The 27837-nt window shown below is 35.0% G+C and overlaps 1 protein-coding gene across 4 annotated transcripts in view; it reads left to right on the top strand.

Moving 5' to 3' along the window:
- The window catches only part of LOC150088785 (SLIT-ROBO Rho GTPase-activating protein 1-like), a 431497-nt gene that overhangs the window by 370095 nt on the left and 33565 nt on the right, over positions 1-27837 (top strand). For all 4 annotated transcript variants that reach the window (XM_090369652.1, XM_090369651.1, XM_090369650.1 and 1 more), the window contains exons 9-14: positions 3282-3461; positions 4166-4396; positions 5955-6015; positions 6722-6799; positions 18719-18853; positions 22525-22630. In XM_090369652.1, the coding sequence (XP_090225778.1) occupies positions 3282-3461; positions 4166-4396; positions 5955-6015; positions 6722-6799; positions 18719-18853; positions 22525-22630 (791 nt within the window). The remainder of the gene's footprint in view (positions 1-3281; positions 3462-4165; positions 4397-5954; positions 6016-6721; positions 6800-18718; positions 18854-22524; positions 22631-27837) is intronic.

Raw genomic sequence — 27837 nt, 5'->3', positions numbered from 1 at the left:
GTATTATGGGGGGGACCTTTAAAAAAAAATTAATTTCTACCCAGTCTAGGTTGTACGTTTAATTTTACTGAATAATCAATTAATTAAAAAAAACATATATATATATATATAAAATAGTTATAGTTAAACTATTAATTTGGTCTCTAGAATTGCATTGAGATGATAGGAAATGTGGAAAGAAATGATGCAAAAAAAAAAAGTTTCATAAAGTTCCACTGTGGAGGAGAATACTATATAGTGATAAAAAATAATCATCTTTCACTCCTGATAGAGGCACTATATACTTATACCAGGCATTTCAATGATGTGTGTCCATGTAAAAGCTTTAAGAACAGGTGATAAGAGAATTTCCACAAAAATTCATTGAGACTTGTATTGAAGAATTATGTTTTGTTGGTTAAGATCTACAATAGACCCTCACCTTAACAGATCTCAACTGAACTGACTTCAGAAATAAAGGATGGAGGTCCACCAAACCAAGCTCCATCGTTCGTTATTTCGTTATTTGGTTTTTAGGAGCATTAGCAACTAAGGCCATATTGCTCCGGGATATGCGGTGGTCATTCCTTGACCTTTCCGCATACTCCGTATTTGGTGGTGACGGGCTCGAACCCCGGTCTAATCAAGAAGCATGTGCTACGCACTGCTGCTCCTTCCCACCTGGCTACGGAGGCGCCCTCAAGCTCCATACAGGACCTGGTGATAAATGCTCACCTCATGGTATTTAATATTAGTTAAAAAAATTTCACAGTAAAGCAGAGTGCCAGGATTTCTTTGCCATCACTTTACATCAGCCTGTTAAGCATGTCAGACATTAGAAAGTCATCTGAAACTCTACAAAGGATAATCTTTCAGATTCTCTCCTTCAAATGAAACTTCAGAAATAATAATAATCAGTTGGTAGTATCTGACAAGCCAATGCAGAAATCCACAGAGAGAACAATCCTGGGTGTGGTAATGTTTGATGGCATTTTGTAATGTTGAAAAATCTATGGCTTTCTTAATATAAAATGTGTATGTTGTTGTCAGCGAAATTTAATTTCAAAGCCACAAGTCCAGATTTAAAAAATCTGCGTTTTTCAGTAAAAAAAAAAAATTGTAAAATTTCCTGCTTTCTGATGGTCAAAGAGTTTTGTTTTGTTTGTTTGTTATTTGGTTTTTAGGAGCATTAGCAACTAAGGCCATATTGCTCCGGGATATGTGGTGGTCATTCCCTGACCTTTCCACATCCTCCGTATTTGGTGGTGACGGGCTCGAACCCCGGTCTAATCAAGAAGTGTGCTATGCACTGCTGCCCTTCCCACCTGGCTACGTAGGCACTTGGTCAAAGAGTGGCAACTATATAAACTGTTCACATTGCACAGTTCAAAGAACATAATATCCAACGTGGGTACCATTTGTGATCTGAATAAACATGTTGCATAGCTGTTAACTCACAAACTGTATCATCATGCCTTTCCATATTTCCTGATTATTGTTCATTCTGAATTTCAGATCTGTATTTGACTGTTTTCTGTTTACAGATGTTCAAAATGTCACAATTCAATTTTAACTGCACGAAACACACATGTACATTAATGTAATGTACTGTGGATTCTTTTTTTTTTTTTTTTTTTTTTAATGAAAACCCCAAACACAAGTTATTAGGACTTACAGTAATAAGTGCTGTGAATGGGTTTAAAGCTGACAGAAGTTGGTTGTGTGAGTTGTTTGGAGTTGGCCAGTGAATGGATGTTGACGGATGTTTGAAGTGAGTATTCAGATTGGTTTGAAAGAGAAGTGAAATTACGGATACAAACTCAGAACAGTGCTCGTGGAAGTATCTATAGAAAAGAAAAGGCATCAGCAGAAACTGTATGTGTGCGTGTGTGTGAGAGAGAGTAGGGAGACTTTGTAAGAAATGAGGTTACAGAGCAACCCGACTGTCCACTTTTGAATAGGGTCTAGAAGCTTGCGAGAAGTTTTGGAGATACCCCAGATGTGGGAACAATATTCCATGGTAGGACAGATTTGAGATTTATACAGAATGAGTAATTATGTAGAAGAAAAGTAATGCCGAAAAAAAAAAAAAAAAATAGTTTTTCAATGCATAGAAAGCACTATTTGAGATGTGCTTATGCCAAGAGAGATTAGAAGTTAGGGTAATTGTAGTAAGAAATATGTGATCTCATCTAGAAATCTGAGTATCAGAGCAGTAGGCTCTTTTTTGTGAAAAATAAGATGGGACTGAGTTTTAGAGGGATTAAAGTTAACTAAGGTTTATTTGCCTCATTGGAGAATTTCCTTGGGAATGGTATTTAAGGAATTGGTGGTGGATATGTGAGAAGTTGAAGCTCTTTCTGCATGGCAAGTTTTTTCAAAGTGGAAAGTAGTGTACTATCATCAGCAAAACTGTGGATAGGGTGTCCAGAATTGGAATTCAGAATTTCATATGTACAGTAATAACTTTCCAGCACAATCTGAACAAACAGACAGTGGGACTGGAAGATTTAAAACTGTAATCTACCAAGAAAGAGAGGAAAAGAAATCATGCAGATGATCATCCCATTTCACATTCTTGTAATGACACAAGGCTGAGAATGGCCATGAGAAAGAAGGCTCCATTGGTAAAGAGGCCATAATTAAGTTTTGATCTGAGGGGACTAGAGGTCCACTACCTTGAAGGAATGTTGGCGAGAAAAAGATCATTGCTGTTGGGTGTGTAGTTAAGAGTTGCTTGGTATTCTGGCAGGTAAACAAACAAGTTGTGAAAGTCAAAAGCCTCAGCTTCTAAACCAGCTGAGTTAATGTAACTAGGAAATTGAAGCCAGCTGGAGTTGTGAACATTGAAATCATGAAGGAAAATTATCTCACTATTAGGAAAGTTAGACCAAAGAAAGTCAAGCTTCAAAGATAGGAAGTCAGAGTTTCGAGAATGATAGAGGCAACAGATGAATTGGGAAGAGAGAGAGAGAGAGAGAGAGAGAGAGAGAGATTTTAAGCCAGAGTAGATTCTCTGACAAGGACAAATCAGAGTGGACCTATGTTACAAGTAGCACCTTTGAAGCAAGAAGAATCATAGAGTGAATAATTCAGATTTGAGTTGTGGTTGAGGCAACCAATAATTGAGATTAGAACTGAGACCACTTTTTTATATTTTTGAAAGAATGAAGTTTACTACTTCGTTTTTGCAGATAATTTTGTTTTACAAAGTATTAGTTTAATTGTTCGTGATGCATTCAATAGATAAAGTAATATTAGGATTCTTTTAGGGTTTTCTGATACTTAATGTATTTTTATAGATATGGAAAACTCTTGAAACAGCAGAGCATTCACTACTAGATATGATCACAGCTAAAGACTATGATTGTTCTCCCATGTTTGAAGATGATGGAACTAGTAAGAATGGTCTAAGAACACCTGAAACATTAACTCTGAAACTAAGAGCAGATAGACAGGAAACAGAAGATTTTTATTTAAATGTAAGTGATTGAAAAAGATTATGAATCAGATGTTTATGAATGAACAAAAATTGTATTATTACTCACCATCACAATATTTAATTTATTTTCTGCTCATTAAGAAAAGCATGATACTGTGGATTTGTTAATGATCAGTCATTTAACCCATTCATAAGTGAATTTCCCATATGTATGTGGGCTTTCTCTGATTTTTGATAGGAGTGGGCTCTGTAGAGTGAGTTTATTTGTTATATTTTGAAGTTTTGTAAAAATTAAAATAATTGGAAAAAGATTAGAAATGGCAGCATATATAAAAATTTCATGGGAATTCATACATAAATGACACATTATTCAAGATAATTCCCAAAAACGTAGATCAGTGTTTGTACTCCCCAGAGCCCACACCTGAAATCTGTAGATCAGTGTGTTCACTCCTGGATGGGTTAAAAAAAATAATTTTTTTTTAACCCATCCAGATCCTGATAAAAAATTGAGATTTTAGCATTCTTTAACATATAATAATAACAAAACCATCCCCTTTAAAAATGTTATTTTCAATTTTTTTAAAAATTAAGGATAGCTTGTTCAGATGTTAAAACCTAAAGAAATTACAATTCCCCCCCAAAAAAAAACAAAAAAAAACAACAACCTGGTTATTTAAAGGTGTGTTTATTTTTTTTTATCAGATTAAATGTGAATTAAAATAAAATAAAATTTATTTTCAGAAATTTCGAGAGTACACACTTGGAAGCAATCTGATTACTAGGCTACAGGCTAAAGCAAATATACTGCAACGAGCCCTGGGTGATGGAGATAATCAAGAGGCATCAAGTTCTCCCTGCCAAGGAGCACAACACCATTCCTTACCTCAGAAGTCAAAAAGGAAGAGGATTGGACGTACTCCACTTGTTGGGCAGCCCAAATTATTTGGTGGAAGTTTGGAAGAGTACGTAGAGGTAAGTGAATAATATATTATTTAATTTTTAGAGCATATTGATATATATGTGTATAAAGTAACACATTTACTTAATATATTAATATCTATTAACTAAAATTCAAGTTCTTGCAGGTTTGGTGGGACTGAAATCTTTAACCAGTTTAAACTGTTCGGATTTTATTACACAAGGTGTGGCTATTCAATAATGACTGCACATGCAGCCACTACACACCAAGTGCCACCTGTGAAACAAAGGCACAGCAGTTGACCTTGAACCTCTCCCCAGTTGTCTGCTAAGTTACATTTCAACACACTCATTCACTTTGTAGTGAGACAGGTTTTCATTATCTTATGTTTTAGCAGTTTGCCGGAAATATGACAGACAAAAGAATCAAAGAACGAATCAACCTCAAATTTTTTTAACACCAACTGAAAGTTATGAGTTGTTACATCAAGTTTATGGGAAAGATACTCTGTTAAGAGCTCACATGTTTGAATGTCATAAAAGAATTTTAGAAAGGAAGAGAGAATGTGGAAGAAAGTGAATGACCAGGCCATCCAGTAATCTTGAAACTGATGAAAATGTGGATCAGGTAAGGACATTTAAGCATTAGAATTGGTTGTATCAGAACTCAGTATGGACAAAGAAACAGTAGACAAATTTTAACTGAAAATTTAGACATGAGAAAAGTGTATGCCAAAATGGTGCCAAAAAAGTTTTTTGAATGAAGATCAAAGAATGAGAAGACTCCAAGTTTGTGAGGATGTTTTGAAAAAAATTGACGATACAAACTTTTTGAGCACTGTAATTACTTTTAAAGAAAGCTGGCTGTTCCACTACAACCCAGAAAGTAAAAGGCAGTCAATGCAATGGAAGACAAAACAATCCCCTACACTAAAAAAGCAAGCATGTCAAAATCAATGCATCTCGTTTTCTTTGATATTAAAGGCATTATTATGGCTGATTATGTCCCACCAAATCAAACTGGCAATCAAATGTGCTACACTGAAGTTCTGATAAGGCTGCTTGAAAAAATTCAAAGGAAGAGACCCAAATTGTGGAAGGATGGTTAGATGCTTCATCAAGCAATGCTGCAGCACACAACACACTCTGTGTTTGCCAGTTTCTGGCCAAAAAGCAAATCCCTGTTGTTAACATGCACCCTACTCACCATATGTGTTAAAAGGGCTTACAGAAGATGACTTCCAGAAATGTTTCTGTGATTGGAAGAACCATATGGAAGTGTGTGTGAACCTAAGGCAATTATTTTGAAGGAAATGACTTTTAAAATATGAAATATTTCAGTATATTTATTTTATTACAACAGTCTCTTTACTTTATTTAATAGCCACACCTCGTATCTCTCCTGGGATGCAGTAGGGGAGTTTGATATAATTCATGTTTAAGAACTATTAAGATTAAGAAAAATTATTTTTTATATAGAATAAGAACTATTCTTTTTTTTTTTTTTGGATGTAAAACAAAGAAAAGTTTTTAATAAAGACATTTTTTATAACCTACAAATAGGTTTTAGCTGAAAATATTTTTTTTTTTTTTTTTTTTTTTTTAAATTCAGGCAACAAATCAAGAAATTCCTCTTATTATACAGAGTTGCATTCGTATCATCAACTTGTATGGTGAGTAGTTCACAGAATCTTTTTCTTTTTTCTGCATGGTGCTTTTTTAATTCTGTTAGGCAGGAAGTGGGGGACGTCTCATTTCAGAAGGTCTCTCCTTGTTTTGATATACTTTTTAATTTTTATTAAAATTTATTAATTCAGAATTTTTTTTTTTTATAGATTTATTTAATTTGAATTTTATTCTGTAAACACTTAAGAAAATGATAACTTTAACATGGAAGTGGTTTCACATGATTATCTTTTTATTCATATTTCTCTATTGGAAAATAGTGTTCCTAATAAGTTGTTAATGTCTCTGTCCACAGGGCATACTTTATATAAATACAAATATTTAATGGATCTTAAATTTTTTTGTATATGATAATTATCTGAATACAATAATTTAAGTTTTCATATTCAAATTATTTAAACTTACATTGAATACATATGTAATATGCTCCAAAGTTGTATTAGAATGGAAAAAGAATAATATGATAGAAAATATAATAAAATAACAAAATAAACATTGAAGAATATATGTATTTTATTGGATTTATAGGTGAGTCTGATCAAAGCTGTTGATTCTTTTTGACAAATGAAAAGTTTCTTGTATTTGAGCCTATTTCAAATTAAGATAAAATTAATGTTAATATTGCCATTATAATTAAAATTAGAAAAGTTTAAATATTATTTAAACTTTTATATTTATATTTGTTTTTGACAGGCCTTCATCATCAAGGAGTATTTAGAGTGTCAGGATCCCAAGTAGAAATTAATAACTTTCGAGATTCTTTTGAACGAGGTAAGAAGGTTATGTTTGTATGGCATTATGGATTACTTTAAATGGTGGATAGCCACTATATATTAAAATTTTGTCCTAAATTTCACATTTGATCACCTTTTGCCTACATTACAGTCCTGACACATCTTGTTTTAGAGTCTTTGAACTTGTTTAAAGGTGTTAGGAGAAACTCTGTACTGGGTAATCAGCAAATTATCTTTGTTGTTGCAGAAATGTAGGTAGTGGGGTATGTACTTACAACAAAAATTTTGTTGTATGTACTTACAACAAAAACATAATTTCATTTCATATCACAGATACTTAGGATGATATCTAGGAATTTTGCTAGGGCAAATGTGAAAATAAGCCAGAGGTTTTTGCTTCACCAGCCAAAAATAAAATGAAATGAAACAAACCACTTATTCGACTCCTGCATCATGTGAATACTCATCCTCCCCAAGCTCTCAGCCTCAAGGAGGCAACTTATTCCAGTAATCAAAAACTTTTTGGCTGAAACAAAACTTCCTGCAATCTAGTCTAAATCTCTTCTCCTGTAATTTGAATTTATGGCCCCCCTAATTCTGGAATCATTTATAACAATGAAAATCCCACCTTCATTTATTTTACTTTCACCTCTCAGAAACTTATACTTTCTTTAGGTGGGTCTCCACCTAAAGAAAGTTACCAGACAGTTCGACTTCACATCCAACTGTCTGGTAACTCCCAAATTAATTTTCTTCCTCTTCTGTATAAGATATTTTGGTGTTGGTATTCCATGAACAGTTCACTCACATTTGGTATGATGATTAATCATCACATTATTAATCATCACAAAGTGGGTGCGCATGACATACCAGTGTTTGAGAGACAAGAGTGGCCAAATTTAATATCCATTTCTACTGAATTTCTTACAATCCATACACCCAGCGAATGCAGAAACATAAAATAAAAATGAGGACAAGAGAAACATATGTAAAACACCATACTAGAGAACTTCTGGTAATTATATTTATTGCTTCTCACCCTGTTTGTATAAGTTAAGTTGCTATTCTCCTGCCCATTATAGAAGTTTTATTTATTTTATTATTAATATTATTTTTTGTATTAGCAATTGAATGAGAATTATTTCTCTACATAGCATTGTACATTATGCCATTGTCTTGTTTAGGAGACATGGATGTATGTTGATATGAGACCTTGTCTTGGTTAGATGGTCTCAAAGATCTACTAAATTCCCAGTATGTTAGCATTAGCAAAGGCACATGATGCAAGAAAGCAAGCTTATCTAGCATCAGCCAAAAAAAAAAAAAAAACCCACCCTTATTTCACCCATCCACTCGCTCCAAATGTTTGTCAAGTTCTGCCTTGAATCTATTTAAGCTATCAACTTCTACAACGGCAGATGGAAGTTTGTTCCACCAATCAACCACCCTCTGGCTAAAGGCAAACTTCTGCACATCATTCCTACAACCTTCTTTCCTCAATTTGAATTTATGCCCTCTCAGGTGATTATTCTGAGCAAGAGGGAGAATCCCATCAGCATTGAGCATGCTCAAACCATTCAAGGTTTTATACACCTCAATCAGATCACTTCGCAGGTGCCTGGTCTCCATATACTGTAATTTGCAAAACTTAAGCCTTTCCTCGTAAGAGCAACCCTTTGTTCCATTCACTAATCTTGTTGCCCTTCTCTGTACTCGTTCCAACAGCTCTACATCCTTCTTGAAATGAGGCCTCCAGACCTGTATACAGTATTCAAGGTGTGGCCTGACCATTGACTTATACAAGGGGATAATCACCTCCTTATCCCTGCTAGAAAAATTCCTGTATATTATTGACAAGACACCATGAGCTACTCTTGCAGAAAACTGCAAGAGTAGCTCATGGTGTCAAGAGTGGCTCATGGTGAAACTGCACTGCTCAGAAAACTTCATATTTGCCTGCACAGTTACCCCCAGGCAGAAGTGAATTAAGGTTGGTTGAGGCCCCGGGTGCAGAAGAAAATATTGGGCTCCTTAAAAAAAAGAGAGAGACAGGGAAAATAAAAATACATGTTAACCATTTTTTTTAAAATAAATAAAAAATATGTACTATTAATGTTTTATTTCCAATAAAATTTGAATAGAATATATGTATAATATAATTAATAATAGCATAATAATAATCAAAGTTTTGAACTAATAGTTGAACATATGTAAAACTATAATTAATGATAGTATATGTATAATAGGAGTAACAATCAGAAATTTGAACAAAAAAAATCATAGAATTTTACTTAAAATTACAAATGTGAAAATATTTAAATAAATTTTTTTTGCTTTTTGATTTGCAGACTTATTAACTATCTCATCACATTCAATAATTTTAAGTAAATCGCTCTCTATATATAAAATAGCCATATTATTTAGTCTTTCCTCTGAAATTGAATTTCTTAGATAATTTTTTACTCTTTTTAGACAAGAAAATGAGCTTTCCCCCCCGATGCATTTGAAAATTGGCATGGTTAACAAAATTTTCAAAATAATTTCCACATTTGGAAAAGTTGCTTTCATATCTAATGCTTTTTTTGTATATATTATTAATTGATCACTTGTCTTCATCTAAAAAGATTAAAAATTGTTCCAACTCATCTTTAAAATTACTTGAATCAAGGTCATCTTTATACATTTCTATTAAATTATTAACGCATTTTTTCTTTTCTTCTACACACAATGTAAACAGGAAAAAAATTCTAAAATTATAACATTTGCATAGATTTTTCCGCGTCTGTTCAGTTCTGCTATTAAATGATCGCATATTACGTTGAGTACATTATGTAAAAAAAATTCCTTTCGATTTTCTGTACATGTTTGCTTGCGATCATCTTCAAATGTTTTATCTGTTAGTTCTTTAACTTCTGATTCGATTTCGTTGAAATTATGTCTTATGTTTTCATTAATAAAAATTTCTACTTTTTAATAATGACGCAATCAATAGATTGTAAAGATTTACTTGTTGCATTGATTCTTTGCAAAATTTTATTCCATAGGACTGTCATTACAGCAGTTTCATAATCATTCATTTCTTTAAGTAATAATTTTGCTTCAGTAACAACAATTTTTTTTTTTCTTTTGTGGAATTGCATATCTCATCTTTTATATTTTTGTAGCCACATTTTAACACTAAAACTGCATCAGCCCTGGCAGACCACCTTGTATTTGACAATTTCTTTAATGTATAAGAACCTTTATCCAATTTATTGCATAACATGTTCCATCGAAACGTTGATGCAGAGAAAAAAAACAAACAAATTTTGCATGAATAAAAAGTATCTGGAAGCATTACTACAACTCTCTGCAGCAACATAACCAACTAAATTAAGTGAATGACTGGAGCATGGAATAAACGTTGCTGATGGAGCATGTTGTCTTATTCTTGTTTGTAGACCATTGTACTTGCCTGACATATTTGCTGCATTGTCATACGATTGTCCACGGCAATATTTTATATCTACTGGCAAATTTTGCAAGGTAGATAAAACTGTCTCTTCTAGATACTCCACATCATGTCTTTCTCAAGGGAAGAACTTTAAAAATCTTTCTTTAACATCCCCATTTGCTGATAAATAGCACACTACAAAAGTAAGTTGATCCACATGCACAACATCGGGTGTAGAATCTAAAATAATACTATGTTTTGCGCATTTTATTTCCTCCACAATGTGTGCCATAAGATAATTGGCAATTATTTGCAAAAGTTCATCACACGTCTGATGCAATAAGTAATTTACATGTCCGCTATCTTGATTTCCATACTTTTGTAAGTGCAACTTTAAAAAATCATCATATTTGAAACTAGTCAAATAATTGCCTTTTCTCGAAGATGTTGCACTCTCATTATGTCCTCTAAAAGCAATGCCCAAACTTGCAAGGAATTTTGTGGATACAATTCTTCGCAGAATCTCTCTCCAATAATTTTCTTTTTGCAATGTAATTTGCAGATTTTGAACATCAATGCAATTTAATGTAGAGGAGCGCTTGTATAATGTACACATTGAAGTGATGTGCTCTTTTGACATTTCGTGCTTGGACAAAGTTATTCCAATATTTTTCCAATTTTGGAACCCTGTAGTCAACTTAGACTTTGAGCCCGAAAACATTTTGCATGGGTAACAATAAATTGATTTGGATGTTTCGGAAAAAAATAGCCAATTTCCTTTCTTCTTTTTCACCATTCGAAATTTTTCTGTAAAAATGGTCTTTACACAAGCCTCTGTAGTAAATGCGATCACCGTGTTTATAGACAGATTTAAGTGTAGTTATATCGCCTATATTTTTGGTTTATTTGAAATTCAACTATTTCATTAGATAAAATGTTAGGTCAGAGAGCAATATCTTTTAGTGTAACTTCGAATGGAATATTTTCCGTTTGCATTTCAATATTTTCTAATGGACTTTCTTCTATATTTTTTTTCTACTGGTTTTTCACCTGGTTGACTGTTGACTGGTTCCTCATCTTCTTCATCATTGTTGCTTTCTTCTATATCTTGGTTTTCAACTTCAACTAACTCTTTTTGTTGACTGATGGAAGCTCCTTGTTCTTCATCTTCATTGTTGCTCAAATTATGATGGTCTGAATGGCCAGGGCCAGTTATAAATTTGTCCAATGCTCCTTTCTGTTGGTTGCAACTTGCTTGCATCTTTTTTCACCCCCTGATAGATGTCGTTTCATTTTTCTAGCTACCATTGGTAGCCTACCAATGAAAAGAAAAATATAAAATTTAATAGTCTGAATGATTAGAATACTAGAGAAGAGATTTTTTGTTATAGTGCAATAAATTAATTAAAATTTAAAAATTATTCATAAACTACTAAAATCCAGGCACTGATGTAACAACAGGAATTAATTTTATCTTAATATAATTTCAACAATATGCAATATATGCGTATATTGTAAGTCTGCACTGCAAAAGAACCTTTGTAAGTACCAAGTAGCAAATATGATTCCATTGCTCCGATGAGCGGTAGCGCAGCTGCGCAGGGCCTATGCAGTGTAGTATGTGTATAGTATTAGTATTAGTAACGGCCGTATGGTGCAAGAAAGCCTATGGCTTATGCTGCACTAGCCAAAAAAAAAAAAAAAAAAAAAATCCGAACAAAACAATGATAAAAACAAAAATTAAATAAATAAATTAATAATTAATAAATAAATAAAAATAATAAAATGAAATAAAAAATAAATAAAAAGGAAATTAATCCTATCATCCTATGCGCTTCCCTTACCCGAAAGTACTATCCAGATGACCTTTGAATTTCCCCAAACTGTCGGCCTCTACCACCCATGAAGGCAACTTATTCCAGTAATTTATAACTCGCTGGCTAAAATAAAACTTCCTGCAGTCCAATCTAAACATTTCCCCCCGTAACTTGAATTTATGTCCCCTAGTTCTAGCATCATTTATAATCTTGAAAATTTTGTCCTCATTCATTTTACTGATGCCTCTCAGAGCCTTAAACACCTCAATCAAATTTCCTCTAAGGTGTCTAGTTTCCAAACTCTGCAACCCACATATTCGAAGTCTTTCTTCATGAGGACGCCCTTTTGCCGATCTCACCAGGCGAGTTACCCTTCTTTGCACCCTTTCAAGAAGCTCGATGTCTTTCTTTAGGTGCGGTCTCCATACTTGAACACAGTATTCCAAGTGTGGTCTAACATAAGCCTTATATAATGGGATTATCACGTCCCTATCTCTACTTGCAAAAGTTCGATAGATCATCGATAGGACACCATGGGCCTTCCTTGCAACGTGTTTACAATGCTCAGAGAATTTCATGTCGGACCGTATCGTAACACCCAAGTCCCTTTCCTCCAGTACTGGGTTTAGTTGAACTCCACCAAGTGAATAAGTTATTTTGGGATTACTGTTTCCCAGGTGTAATACCTTACACTTTGTTGGGTTAAAGCACAGCTGCCATTTTTCTGACCATTCTTGAAGTCTATCTAGATCTCTCTGAAGAAGCTCAGCTTGACAGTGATCATTAACTACTCTACCAATTTTAACATCATCTGCAAATTTAGACATCACGCCCTCTATCCCTTCATCAATGTCGTTTATGAAAATTAAAAACAACAGTGGTCCTAATACTGATCCTTGGGGAACCCCACTTCTTACATCAACCCAATCTGAAGAATAGCCATTTATCACAACCCTCTGCCTCCTGCCCTGAAGCCATCCTTCTGTCCATCTAAGGATTTTCCCAGTGATTCCAACCTGTTCCAGCTTATAAAGCAACCGCTCATGTGGGACTGAGTCAAAAGCTTTGCTGAAATCTAAATAAACAATGTCGAAATTATTCCCTAAATCCAGCTCGTGAGTGACCCTTTCGAAATAGCGAACCAGATTTGTTAAACATGATTTTCCCTTTACAAAACCATGCTGAGTATCCTTGAGAATTTCAATTCGATCCAAATGATCCTGAATTCCACCCTTGATCATTGCCTCCATGATTTTCCCTACTACTGAAGTCAGACTGACAGGTCGATAATTTCCCACTTCACTTTTAGAGCCACCCTTATGTATGGGAGATACATTTGCACTTTTCCAATCCAAGAGAATCTCCCCAGAGTCTAGTGATGCTCGCATAATTAGCCTCAGTGGTTCAATGCACTCGCTTGCCGCCTCTCTTAAGATTATAGGGTATATTCCATCAACTCCAGAAGCCTTACTGGTCTGTAGGCTTGAAAGTTTTTTCATTAAATAATCTTGCGAAATTTCAATATCATTAATTACATATTTTTTAACTTCGCTCCCACAATTTCCCATTGCCACAAAAGGCTTTTCATTTGTAAATATCGATGCAAAATAACTGTTGAGTTCATCTGCAACGGCAGCTGGTGTATTTATTATTATCCCCTTTCCCTTACGTAAAGGTCTGATCTGGTTTGTCCTGCTCTTCTTGGCATTTATATATGTGAAGAATTCTTTATTCCCCCTCTTTGCTCTGTTTGCTAGTGATTTCTCATAAACTGCCTTTGCCTGTCGAACCTTTTCTGTGGCTCTATTACACATCACCTTGTAGCTGTTATAGGCTTCAGTACTTTTTATTGCTCTGTAACTTTTCCATGCCACCTTTTTCTGCTCAAGTAATGTGGCAACTTCACTATTCATCCAACTTGGAACCCTTCTCGTGGAGTATTTTTTTAATGGTATATACGCATTCAAGGCATCTGTGATTAATGTTTTAAAAGCGTACCACAGTTCAATTGTATTCATTCTCTGCGCGATATCTACCCAGTTAATAGAGGCCATGTAGTACCTTAAGGCATCGTAATTTCCTTTTCTGAAATTAAAACCCATTCCTTTGCCTTTTACTTTTGCTACCTCTCTCGTCATCATCCACCGTAGAACTCCGTGATCACTTCCTGCTACTGGTTCCTCTACTGTCAGCCCTGTTATGTCATCTGATTCATGTGTGATGATGAGGTCTAGGATATTCTTTTCTCTAGTACTTTCCCTGACATGTTGATACAAATAACAGTCATCTAGTTGATTTAAAAATTTTGTTCCCCATGTCAAGTTTCCTTCCCATTTACTCCAATCAATTAGAGGCAAATTGAAATCACCCATAATAAGGCATTGACGCTTACTTGCCCATTCCATTTTCATGTAGAGGCTTTTGTCATAGTCTTCACAATCACCTGGTCTGTAGATTACTCCTACTCGCATTGTACCTTTGTTAGTATGCAGCATAGTAATGAAATAATGAAAATAAGCGAATATAAACATACTGTCAGGTTTTACCGCTGATTGTAAACTTGTACATAATTAAAATTGCACTTATGAAACGAAACTTGGTGTCATTAGAAAAAAGTGCAAAGTTGGGGTTTTGCGTGGGCCCTTCAGAAGTCGGGGCCCAGTGCACCCGCCATTAAATCCACCTCTGCCCCTCCAGGTCCTTTTCATTCTCTACCACTGTCAGTGTGGTACCACAGAGTTGACACATTACTCTGGGATTACTGCTTCCCATATGTAGTACTTTTCATTTCTCAATGTTAAACTTCATTTGCCATCTCTCAGCCCATCTGCTCAACTTTTCTAGATCCTGTTGAGCAGTGTAACATCATTAGTGTCATTAACAACCCTGCCAACCTTCGTATTGTCTGCAAACTTGGACATTAAGCTTGATATACCATCATCAATATCATTTATAAATACAGAGAACAATAAAGGACCCAATACTGAACCCTGAGGGACTCCACTAATAACATTAGTCCACGATGATCAGTGTCCATTGATTACCACTCTCTGTCTTCTCCCCCTCAACCACCCCTTTATCCATAGCAGCAATTTGCCTCCAATGCCACACTGCTCCAATTTGTGCAGCAGTCTTCCATGTGCAACGGTATCAAAAGCCTTTCTAAGATCCAAGTATATAATATCAAAGTTATTCCCTGCATCCAGTTCTTTTGTGACTGCATCATAGTATCCAATCAAAGTGGTCAGGCAAGACTTCCCCTTAACAAAACCATGCTGTGTCCGAGCTATAACTGAAGTCTTGTCTAGATGATCCATCAGTGCTTCTTTAACCAGTGCCTCTATTAATTTTCCGGGAACAGAAGTTAAACTCACAGGTCTATAATTACTTGCGTCAGCCTTTGATCCTCCCTTGTGAATTGGGGTCACATTTGCACATCTCCAGTCAATGGGTACCTCCCCTGAGTCCAAGGAAGCTCTCATAATTATGGCAAAGGGTTTGCTTACTTCCTTTGCTGCCTCCTTTAATATAACTGGATAGATCCCATCCACTGGATAGATCCCATTGTGTTTATCTTCAAAACTTTCTCCTCCACTTTACTCTCAGTTATTACAAGATTCTCTAGCTTACTGCTAGAGTTGAATACACCTCTGGCATTCCCCTCGCTGAAGAACTCCTCATGTGTGAATGTCGATGCAAAATATTCATTTAGTTTGTTAGCTACCTGAGCAGGGTCATCAACAGTTGACCCATCGATATCAAGTGGACCAATCTGATTCATTAGCATTAGCATTAGTAGAGGCATTTGATGCAAGAAAGCAAGCTTATGCAGCATCAGCCAAAAAAAAACCCACTTCCACTTCACCCCTCTGTTCGTTCAAAATACCTGTCCAGCTGAGCCTTAAACTTATTTAGGCTATCAACCTCCACCACAAGGGATGGAAGTCTGTTCCCCCAACCAACCACCCGCTGGCTAAAGGCAAATTTCCGCACGTCTATCCTACATCTGTCTTTCCTCAATTTGAATTTATGCCCTCTCAGGTGATTTTCCTGAGCTAGAGGAAGAATCCCATCAGCATTGAGCATGCTTTCATCCCCTTCCTTCTAGAGTTTACAAAAGTAAAGAACTCTTTGCTGTTTTTCTTCGCATCCCTTGCCAAGGATCTCGTAATCTGCCTTCGCCTGCCTAACCTCCTTTGTAACTTGGTTACAGATCAACTTGTATCTATCATAGGCTTCTGTGTCACATGTTAATTTGTATGTATCCCATGCATTTTTCTTCTCTGCCATATGCCTCATTAGTTCATCTGACATCCATTTAGGCCTAAACCTTGAACAATATTTCTTAGTTGGTATGTAAAGCCTAGTAGCTTGCAAGATAAGTTCTTTGAATGCTTCCCATTTTGAATTTGCTGTTGGTAACGTCATCAGTTGATCCCACTGTATACAATTTTAATACTGTCTCAGTCCATTGTAGTAGCCTTTACGAAAACAATAACCCTTCCCTTTACCCCTAATGGTAATTACCTCTTTGAGTAAATCCCACTTCAGAACACTGTGATCACTGCCACCTAGTGGTTCATTTATCTGCAGATTCTTAATGCATGAAGAATCACTACTGATAATCAAATCAAGAGTATTACTCCCTCTAGTTGCCTCCTGAACATGCTGATGTAGAAAACAATCATCCAATAAATCCACAAAAGCCTTGCTAGTGTGTGAGTGACCAGCCCCCAAATTCCAGTCAATATCTGGGAAATTAAAATCCCCCATTATAAGACTCTCTGATTTACTGGCCCAGTCTATTTCTCTGTACAGTTTCTTATTATACTCATCAGAGTCATTAGGCCTATAGCACACTCCTACTCTCAATTTTGATCTCCCAATGCTTATGTCACACCAAACTGACTGGACACTGCGCTGTCCAGTGATGTCGACTGGCTTCACTTCCTTGGATTTTATGTGTTTCTTAACTAATAGCATAACCCCTCCTCCCTTCTTATCCTGTCTATCCTTTCTGTAGACATTGTACTCCCCAAATTCCAGTTCTGCATTCCTTATATCTGTGTGATACCACGTCTCTGAAATCTCAACAATATCTGCCTTTGATGTTTTGGGCAATAACTCAAATTCATCAAATTTATTTACTAAACGTCTAGCATCATTGGTATACACGCAAGTATACATGCACCTGCTCTTCCTCTTAGCCACCCTAACACAACCCATGTGTTTACTTGTACCCCCATGATTCCCAGCAGTCTCTGTAATATCCTGCATCTTATTTTCCAGGCTGCTGCTCATTCCAATAGAAGCAGTGCAAGAATCACTTTCTCCTCTGCCAGTGGCTACTGTTAATCTATTAGTCCTTGTATCCCCCCAATCTAGCAGTTTTCCGACCCACCTAACACTGCCTCGATAGCATCAGCAAACATTCTTGCACCCTTTCTATTTAAGTGTATCCCATCCCTGTAGAAGCAGTCTCTCCTGTTAACAAGTACAGACCAGGCTGAAAAAAATTCTACCCCTTGAGCCCTGCACAATCTTTCCAGGGCCGAATTGATCGACAGGGTTCTCATCATATACTCCCTCCTATCGTGTCTGGGCAGAATTGCAGACACTTTCAAATTCAACCCTAATTCACGGCTTTTTTTCAACAGTGACCTGTACTTGTTAAGTAATTCCACCGGTCTCCTACTCTTAATATCATTAGTGCCAACGTGTACAACTATATCACCTTTTGTGCCCTTAAAAGATGATATCCGCTCTACAACGTCATCAACCTTTGCCCCTGGCAGACATACCCTGGTCCTGTTCCACCTATCCTTTTTACAAAGCATGTTTCCCGTTTCCCTGACAATAGAGTCACCAACAACTACTAGTTCCTTTGGGACCAGCGCATTCTGCCTTGGGGGTTGCCGCTGTGTTGCGCGATGACCAAGTGCAAGCTCTGGCATTGGTGTGGGCAGCTGAGAGCTTGATGGGCCCCTCACTTGTAATCCTTCGAGGGCATCCACCCTGTCCTTCAAGCTCTCATATAGGCCCATAACAACGCTGAGTTGTCACCTGATTTCCTTACACTCCTTGCATCGCACACGGCAGTATCATGTCCCATACCTGACTGCTCCGCAAACATCAAGCAAATAGTGCATCTTAAAAGGCTGTGATTCAGAGGGCAACTGCCCCCCTCAGTTCTCCTCTGAGCCACAGCATTCCCATTAGCTTGAGCCTTTTGCTTTGCTGCTCTGGTTTGAGTCATGATTTCGATTTACTTTCAATAAAATTTCAATTTCAGTATAAAATTAAATTGCATTAAATTAAATTGCAATTGCATTCATTTGTTTGAATTTGTATAAATAATGTTCCTATGCATAAGTCCTCATTGGTCTTAATCAAGTGGCTAGGCTGGGTTCATTATTTCTAGGTAGATGTTCATAACAATTGTGATAATTCTCAAATTAATTTAGGATTTTATTTTAGCAAATAAGTTTATAATATTCAGAATAAATATTAATACAGAGTGAGATTCCTAGATGATCTAAATTCTTCATGCAAAAAATGCACCAAAACATTGATATATTAAACATGAACATTTAAAGAGTATAAGTTTCAATATTTTTATACTGTATAAAACTATTTTAAATATTTTGTAAACTAATTGAATAGTAAAGAGAAAATAAGGCTACATGCTATGTTGTTTAATCAACAGGTGAAGATCCCTTAGCTGACATGACAGATGCAAGTGACATCAACTCTGTTGCAGGAGTCTTAAAACTGTATCTGAGAGAGTTGCGTGAGCCTCTGTTTCCTATTTTCTATTTTGATCAGCTGGTTGAGATAAGTAGTAAGTTTCACCTCAGATCTTATGGCAATATTAATATAAATCGGAATTCTGACATTAAATATAGCCTGATGGCTGGTAGTTAATGTGTATTACTAGTACGTTATTAAAATTAGCAGAAGCTTTCTTTTAAGTAACTTACCTAAAAAAAAAAAAAAGTGAGTAATTTTAAAAAGAAGCTCTTGCTACTTTTAATATTAGATATAAATTGGAAGAAACTTGTAAAAGTTAAGTATTTTATGTTTGGAATTGTTTTATATCTTACTTATGTTCAGAGTTTCATGTGGCTTATAGAAACTTTTAGATATATGCGTTTTCTGAGGAACAAATTAGTGAAATAGTGAAGTGGTTCTTATAACTTCAAATTTTGTGAAATTCCTTAGCAAACAGCTTGACTTCAGTCAAGCTGTGTGCTTGAAATACTAATAATTTTCCAGTTCTGTCCTGAAAATGTTAATAGAAGCTGTTTTAAAGAAAAGCAGCTTCTATTAACAACATAATTAAAAATGGATTTTTAATTACATTGGGGTGCCCATGTCATCTTGTACACATGTTTACAAAGAAAGTGACTACTTACCTTTCAGTCAAAATAGATGAAATTTTGGAATTTAATACTATTTGGGAAAATTGCCACAGTTTGAAATAGTTCCAAAAATTGTAAAAAGATTAAGTTTGCATGCAGTCTGTACCTGAAAAAGTTTGATTAATGAGCATTGGCAGCCTCTGGCCTATTTAGTAGAGAAGAAATAAATTTGATGCCAACAGTCATATTAGCATTGAAAACATAGCACATCTCTAAAACTCATAAGTTTATATTTTCAACTGGAAACAGATCCAAATATGGCCTTAGTATTTCTTTGACCAAAATAGTTTAGCAAACCTGAACATGAAACAAAATCTGAACATGAATTATGGATATATTTTTCTTTTTTACATAAATAAAACAAGGCATTAAAGATACAATGCTTTGTTATAGCTGAACAGAATTTATTTTAATTTAATCTGTATGCAGCTTAATGCATCTTTCTGTCTCTTCTTCAGAGGCAGGAACAGAGTTAAACTTGGGACCAAAATTTAACATACAAAAATGTAAAAACAGAATACAATGCTGACTTCCTGCTGGGCCAGAACAGGACCATGTGCATTCTATCCTTACTGCTGATTTATAATGGAATGACCTGAATAAGCCACAAAGGCTTTAAAGTTAAACTGCAGTAAATTAGAATTTTCTTTGTAGTGATATCCATCAGGAAATGAGAGTGCAACATTTTGCATCACGATAAATATTTAAATAAATAAGCATCATATCACAAACCCTATACCAGGTCCTTGTTCACATGCACGAGTGGAGGATAGCTAATGACATGATGCCAGCAATTTGAGAAAGGCAGTTTTTTAATCCTTGTTTATGCTGATTGTGTTTGTGAACAAGGACCTACTTATAGGTTTTATAAAGTGATGTTTATTTATTAATCTACCTATAAGGTGTATCAAGCATTGCAATCATTAATTTCTTGAAGCCATAAATGGTTAAAACTGGTTGGGGAATTGGTTTTCAGGCCTGAGTTTCGGGTTGAGGTGCTCTTTTGCATTGTTTTGATTTGGTGGGGAAGAAGTCGAGGTTGAATACAGCAATCCATTCACAGGTGTACTTGTGATCGTCTGCTGTGATGGCACGGATGAAGAACTGGATCTGTAGCTGAGAACTGATTGTTGCCAGATTGCTCTTGACGGGAGGTAAAGAGAATTCCCTGAAGATGAGATCTCCATTATCTTCTGTCACCTGAGCTGTGGAATGCACTCTTCTATTGCTGTGATTGTTGGGACATTGTGTAATTTGTTTGAAGAGACTGAGTCAATGGTGGGAAATGACTCCTCAGAATTTGTGGAGGGATTAGATTGGGCCGTCAGTCTCCATAAACTTTTTCCTCCTGCTGATGATGAAGATTTCTGTGGTTTACTAGATAACCAATACAATGTTTTCCACATTAGCAGTCTGCCTAGTGAACTGTTCTGGATTTCTTGGGAATAGGGGAGCTCAAATTATCTACTAAAGCTTCCTATTTCAACAAAATTCATACTGTATCTTTTAGCTATTCTAGTTACTTTTTCCCTAAGCCAAGACTAAAGGCTTTTAGAAAAGGATAACTTATGTGAAGTTATTAAGTTCTAATTTGTTATTCATAAACACCATTAAACACTACAGGAATACCTCACATAGCGCGGTTTACAAATTGAAAAAAAAATTAATTGCGTTATGCACCAATACATTTGATATGTATGTATGTATTATAATGCCAGCACATAGGCCAATGCATTATGGAATCAAGGCCACGCTGACTGTTGTTGCAACTCCCATTATATATGGCCTCTGCTAGCATTCATACATTAGTAAACACTCTAGATTCCGAGTGGTGAGGTTGTTGACTGCATAAGCTGTACAAATATTTTTCTGTGTGTATTTTTATTAAAGATTATTTTTTAAAAATGTTACATCTTTATACGCAAATATGAGTGGAAAGAAGAAATGTAATGGCGCTGAGTGTTCTTCTAACCATAAATGGTTGCCACTAGATGATAAACTAGAAATTATAAAACAATATGAAAATGGTGCCTCATATGCTAAGATAGCACGGGACAAGAATATGAATGAATCATCAGCACAAACACTTCTAAAGAATAAAGATAAAATAAAAGAACATGAAATGGCAACAGCATCTTATATGTCAAAAATGATTTTTAAAAGTCGTAGCTCTGAAATGGATAATATGGAACGTCTGTTAATGTTATGGAGTGAAGACTGTAACCAGAAAAGAATTCCGTTAAGTCAGATGACGATTCAAACTAAAGCAAGCAGTCTCTATTCACTACTAACAAAAGAAAATGGCAAGGAAGAGGAAAGTTTTTGTGCAAGCCGTGGTTGGTTTTACAGGTTTAAAAAACGTATGAGGCTCAACAATGTTCGACTTAGTGGTGAGAGTGCCAGTGCTGACAGTGAAGCAGCTGCAAGAACTTAGTGTGCATCGATTTATAGTAAACAAACACCTATATATTTTTGCAACTCAACCCATATAATCAAATTGTCGGAATGCATTACATTAAAATACATACTAATAATACCTCGATCAGTGGGGTTTCGCATAGCACAATATTTTTTTTGGCATGAATTAACTGCGCTATGTGAGGTATTCCTGTATTTTTGAAACACCTAACACCTCGATTTTTTTTTTTTTTTTTTTTTGTTATCTGCTTCTCTTGCACGCACGCACACACACCCACTCCAAGTGGGGAGAGCACACATCACAAAACATTTAAACATTTCATGATGTATTGCCTCTGTGTCAAATGAAACAAGTACCTGGTGGTTTCTGAAGATGTTACAGCAAAGGATAGCAATCATGAAGCAGAGGAAGAATGTTTGCAAAACATCTGATGTACAGAGCCTTTTTCTAATAAAATAGATTCAGAACTTATTCAGTGGTTAAGTGCTTCATTGTTCCTTTTTGAATAATTAATCAACATGTCATGCCATTCAACACGTTTATTTGAAAATTTTACAAGTATTATATTTAACTGTTTTATTATATTTAACTATTATATTTGTTGAAATGAAGTGGACAGGACGAAAACAGTTGTTTTATTGAAATTTTTTTTAAATATTATTGATATTACAGAGTTAGAATCGAAAGCTGAATTTATTGGTAAGGTGCGTGATGTGGTTCTTAATTTGTCACGGCCTATGTTTGTTATTCTTCGCTACCTATTCGCATTTCTGAATCAGTAAGTAAAAATTATATAACTATTCATAAAATACTAAGGTATTTTTATAGCTTTTGCTAATTTAAATATAAATTCTCAGGGAAGCATTGTGTTAATGTTTTTATTGTGAGGTCCCCAACCTAGTATCTACAACTGTTGTGTGACTGGTACTTCTAAGTTGTCTATTTGTTCCAGTATTCACATCATATACATCTTTTTTTCATTTTATTAATTAAAAGTATAGAAAAAAGATGTATGTGGTTTGAATACTTATTTTATCACTGGCAGTTTCAAGATATGTGCTTGGAGTTTCAATCAATGTTACAGTGTTTTTCATTGGAGGTGCTGCTGAATGTTGAAAGAAAAAAAAAAAATCATAGGCACTTATTTGCTATTGATTGCACAGTATAATCAATGAATCGCAACAAAAATCAACTTTATTGCAACTTTGTAAATGATAAAGTTTGATTTACATTTTGGTGCTAATGAGAATTAACAAGGTTCAATTTTAGTGCATTCTTTGACAGGCAAAACCTTTTCCTGAAATTCCATAGTAGCACCCCTCTAGTATAAAATTATGGGACTCTTGTTTTATTGAACCAATATACATGTATAATTATGCGATTTTTGCCCCTGATAAGTTCTTTTGTATATGTTTTAAACCTGTGTTCTGTCCTATCCTAACTTTTCTGAAGTATTTGAACCAGTTATTGTGACTTTTGATGAAATAACTAATGAAGCTGGGCTGATAGGGGCTTTTTAGCTTCTCTGACTAAATCAGGTTGCCCCACACATTTATAACCAACCCCTTCCCCCAGAATTTGTATCAATTCAAATAATATCTATCCTGTTTTTCTATCCGTATCTTAGTAATAGTATTAGTAGTGATGCAATTCCACAACAATGGATTGAAGTTTGTTCCAGTAATCAAAACTTGCATTGGCTGAAGGCAAACTTCCACACATCTACTCTGCAACCATCCTTCCTCAATTTGAATTTATGCCCCCTCATGTAGTCTGAGCAAGAGGAAAAATCCCATAATCATTGAGCTTACTCAATCCATTCAAAGCCTTAAACACATCAATCAGATCACCACAGAGGTGGCTAGTCTCCAGATGCTGCAATTTGCAGGATTGAAGCCTTTCTTGGTAAGAGCACCCCTTTGTTGCTCTCACCAATCTCATTGCCCTTCTCTGTACCCATTCCAGCAGTTCTACATCCTTCCTAAAATGGGGTCTCCATACCTGTATGCAGGACCCAAGACCATTGCCTTATACAATGGGATAATCACTTCTTTATCCCTGATAGAAAAATTCTTATATATGCTTTCAACCTGCATGGTTGTTGGAACAAACTTCCATTGACTGTTGTGGAAGTGGGTAGTTTGAATAAATTCAAGGAAGAACTAGATGCTGTTGAAGGGGATGTACAGGTGATGTGGGAATTTTTTATTTATTTTTGGCCAGTGCTTTATAAGCTTGCTTTCTTGCATCATTTGCCACTACTACTACTGCTACTAATAATAACAGTAACTTTTAACTGCCAATTATTTCCAATCAGATCAGAAACACAAGCAATTGAATTGCTGATTTTTGAATCGTGGCCAGAAAAAGGATCATCTTTGACATATAGTATCTCCTTTAAAAGCTGTTTTTTAAAATTTTGTGGGTTTGTGTTGAACCTTTTCCTAATTTGAAACAAAATTTGATGCCAATTTGTTGCTCAGTAAAATCAGTTAATTTAAAATGCAGTGAAACATAAAATACCTTCTATTCAACATGTTAATTTCTAACTGACTGCAGATAAAATAACATATGATTAATGTGTTACTGTGTCTAGATGAACCATTAAACACCTTGCAAAAAGTTATAACTCACTACAGTTTCAAAATCAGTCACTGAACTCTGTGATAATTTGTAATTACACCTCCCACTCAACATGTGCATGCATGCACATGTTGAGTGGGAGGTGTAATTACAAAAATGTGGAACAATATTTTCACTTTTGTCAAGAAGTCAGAATGAATTGCACAAGCAACAAACAAACTGACAATAGTTATAAAAAAAAAAAAAAAAAAAAACTAATAGGAAAACCAAACTGCTTTAATAGATGTTTTGTATATCAGAAAAACTGAAATGCACAAGAATGACATTAAGCTTTGTAGAGTGATGTAGGGCATTTTAAATTAGCATTAAATAGAGATATAACAATCTAAGTGATCTCCACAGGATGAAATCAAAATGGATGAACAGCATCTCTAAATAATTCATGAAATAGTATTGGTACATAGCATAAATACATCATTTGGAAATTTTACCTAGGAAAAGAAATAAGGAGATAATTTAAACTAATTTTTAGTAAATCATTGGCACAAAAAATTAAATGCCATTATATTAATATAAATTCAGTTAAACAAAACACGAACTGGCAGTCTTAAAAAAAAGTAGACATATCATACAGCAGTAAAGTTATATTACTACTGGATGCAATATCAGCACAAGCACCACCTATCAGAGGCATCACAAGATGTGGTTAAGCTGGCATTTGCAGATAACTAAGTCAAACTGCTATATTACAGTATGGTATTATGTAACTGCTATGTTACATATGGCTACCACAGTACCAACAGAGCTGGAATTAGAAACTTGAAAGTAAGTTTCTCATGAGGTCATTTTGTTGTGGTCTCATATTTTTCTTGTTTCTTTAATTTAAATAATCTCTCTAGAATAATTAAAATAAAAACTAGTACAATGCCAATGCCTATTTCTCACCATACATAAGGTGACAAATTATGTAGGTATGGTGACAAAATGTGTAACCATATGTACTTCAAGCTCTCTTTCTCTCTCTAATACAGAAGGGTTTATGCATTCTCTGTTGGAAAACATGGAATTTTAAACTGTGATGTATGCATTCTGATAAATACAAATTCATTATGAGATACAGTATTGTGAGTACTATGACTGAGATAGCATTAGCAGAAAGCAAACTTATACAGCATCAGTCAAAAAAAAAAAAGAAACACTTCCCATTTCTCCCATCCATTCACTCTAAGAATTTGTCCATTTCTTCCTTGAATTTATTCAACTTTCTATCAACTTCCACAACAACAGATGGAAGTTTGTTCCAGCAATCAACTGCCTGCTGGCTAAAGGCAAATTTCTGCACACCTATTCTATAACTGTCTTTCCTCAATTTGATTTATGCCCCCTCCGTTTCATAATCTGAGCAAGAGAAAGAATCCCATCAGCATCGAGCCTTGTGGGGTTTAACTTTTTCTTTTACCTCCTTGAGAATCTTTTTAGATTTTTAGGCACCCTCACATCTCCAAGGCCCACTTTTTGCCACCTGACTGCTATACACTGTATATCTCACTGAGGATTCTCTCACCAAATTGTGGGAGAGCAAATTTTTACTAAGCTAGCAAGGCATGTATTACTCAGAATAACAAGGCTCAAAGTGAAAATATAACATGAAATTTATTACATACATACATATATATATACAACAGAACTAGATGTCAATATAATCATGACATACAAAGTTAATTAGAGACACCTTGCATATAGTGGGCTTATTACAGTTACCATTCACTAGTTAATCTGATTAGACAATTATATAAAAACATGATTCATTCTTCTTCCCTTATTTCCTAATTAACTCCTAACAGTTAAACATTCACTTTACCTCTTTTTTGTGACTCCTTGATACAATACTGTTTCATATAGTAATATTCAAAATGCTACATTCATCATTCAACTCTTTATTCTCACTACACTGCTACAATATACTTGTAGACAAATCTTCAGTATCCTAACTTCCCTCCTTGTTACTAATCATTCAAATAAAGTACTTGTACACAAATTTTCATCAATTAAAACACCATATTCAGATTTGTTCATATACTTTATTAACTAGACAAACATTTGGAGCGAGTGGATGGGTGAAATGAGAAGGTTTTTTTTTTTTTTTTTTTTTGGCTGATGCTATACAGGTGACCCCCCACTTAACACTGATAATTCTTTCTGGAAAAACAGAGTGCTAAGTAAATCCGCGCTAAGCGAGCCCCGCATTCCCATAAGGTAACAAATGTATTTTTGAGTTGCGGTCGGTGCCATGGTCATTTCGTAATCAATAATAAACAGTAGTGAAAAGATGCATAAATGTCGGTCAAAATATTTTTTAAAATATTTGTACATATAAAATATTCTGCATTACATACGTATATAATTATGTGGTAACTACTTACATATCAGAATTGAACTTAAAATTCCAATTAAAATCGTGAATTGATCTAAATTGATTTAATTTAATCATGAAATATGTGTTGATTTTGGGTTGTACTTTGGCCCTCTTCCTGGTAAACTAAAAGGGGTTTTAATTTTAAATCCCCCCGCAGCATTACCACCCAACAATAAAGTCAACCAATCCTTTTGCCGCTTTGAAGCCTGGCATGTTTTTTACTTCTTTCAACATGAAACTTCTTTTAGGCATTAGTTTCCAAAAAAGTCCTGCTTCATCTAGGTTAAAAACTTGTTGAGAAGTATAACATATAATACCCCTCTCCAATAATTTTAACAAGTTCCTTTTTGAAAGTTTCGGCTCCTTGATCTTCACATTGCGGCTGCGGCCTAGATTTTAAATATATTCAACCAGCCCTTACTAGTTTTAAATGGTTCTGCATATTTTTTTTTTTAGGTGAGTTTTCTTCAGATCATCATATAGGCTAATCTCTCTCTCTCTCTCTCTCTCTCTCTTTTTATAGTATTTAACTATAAACGGCTGTCTTTCCCCCTGCTAAAATTAATTCTTTATTTTTTATAATTGTTCTTACAGTTAAACTTGCAAATCCTAAATTATAGCACACATCCGCTTGTCATTGACCGGAATCGATTCACTTCAAAACGTCTAATTTAATTTTGAAATTCAGCCTTTTTCTTACATTTATAGACTTCGTACTGCGTCCAGATATTGTTGCTTTTTCGTTCTTATCTGCCATTATTAACTCTTCGAAAATGTAACTGCATTGGTTGCATTAATTATGATACAATGTTCGAGTAAACTGTCCATTACACACAATGTCTAATACTGTACTGAGTGATGACTAGACTTCAGATAAATGCATATAACGCAAATATTACAAGGAATATACTTGATCATTTTTTAAAATTGATCTCAGAACTACGCAACAAGTCACTGTACTGCAATTAAATTAGCGTGCGAGAAAA

This window comes from Mastigoproctus giganteus, chromosome 3 (assembly GCF_048544385.1).
Source record: "Mastigoproctus giganteus isolate SK-2022 chromosome 3, ASM4854438v1, whole genome shotgun sequence".
Taxonomy (NCBI): domain Eukaryota; kingdom Metazoa; phylum Arthropoda; class Arachnida; order Uropygi; family Thelyphonidae; genus Mastigoproctus; species Mastigoproctus giganteus.
Note: the sequence above shows the minus strand (reverse complement) of the source record. Positions and strands in the feature narration are given on the sequence as shown.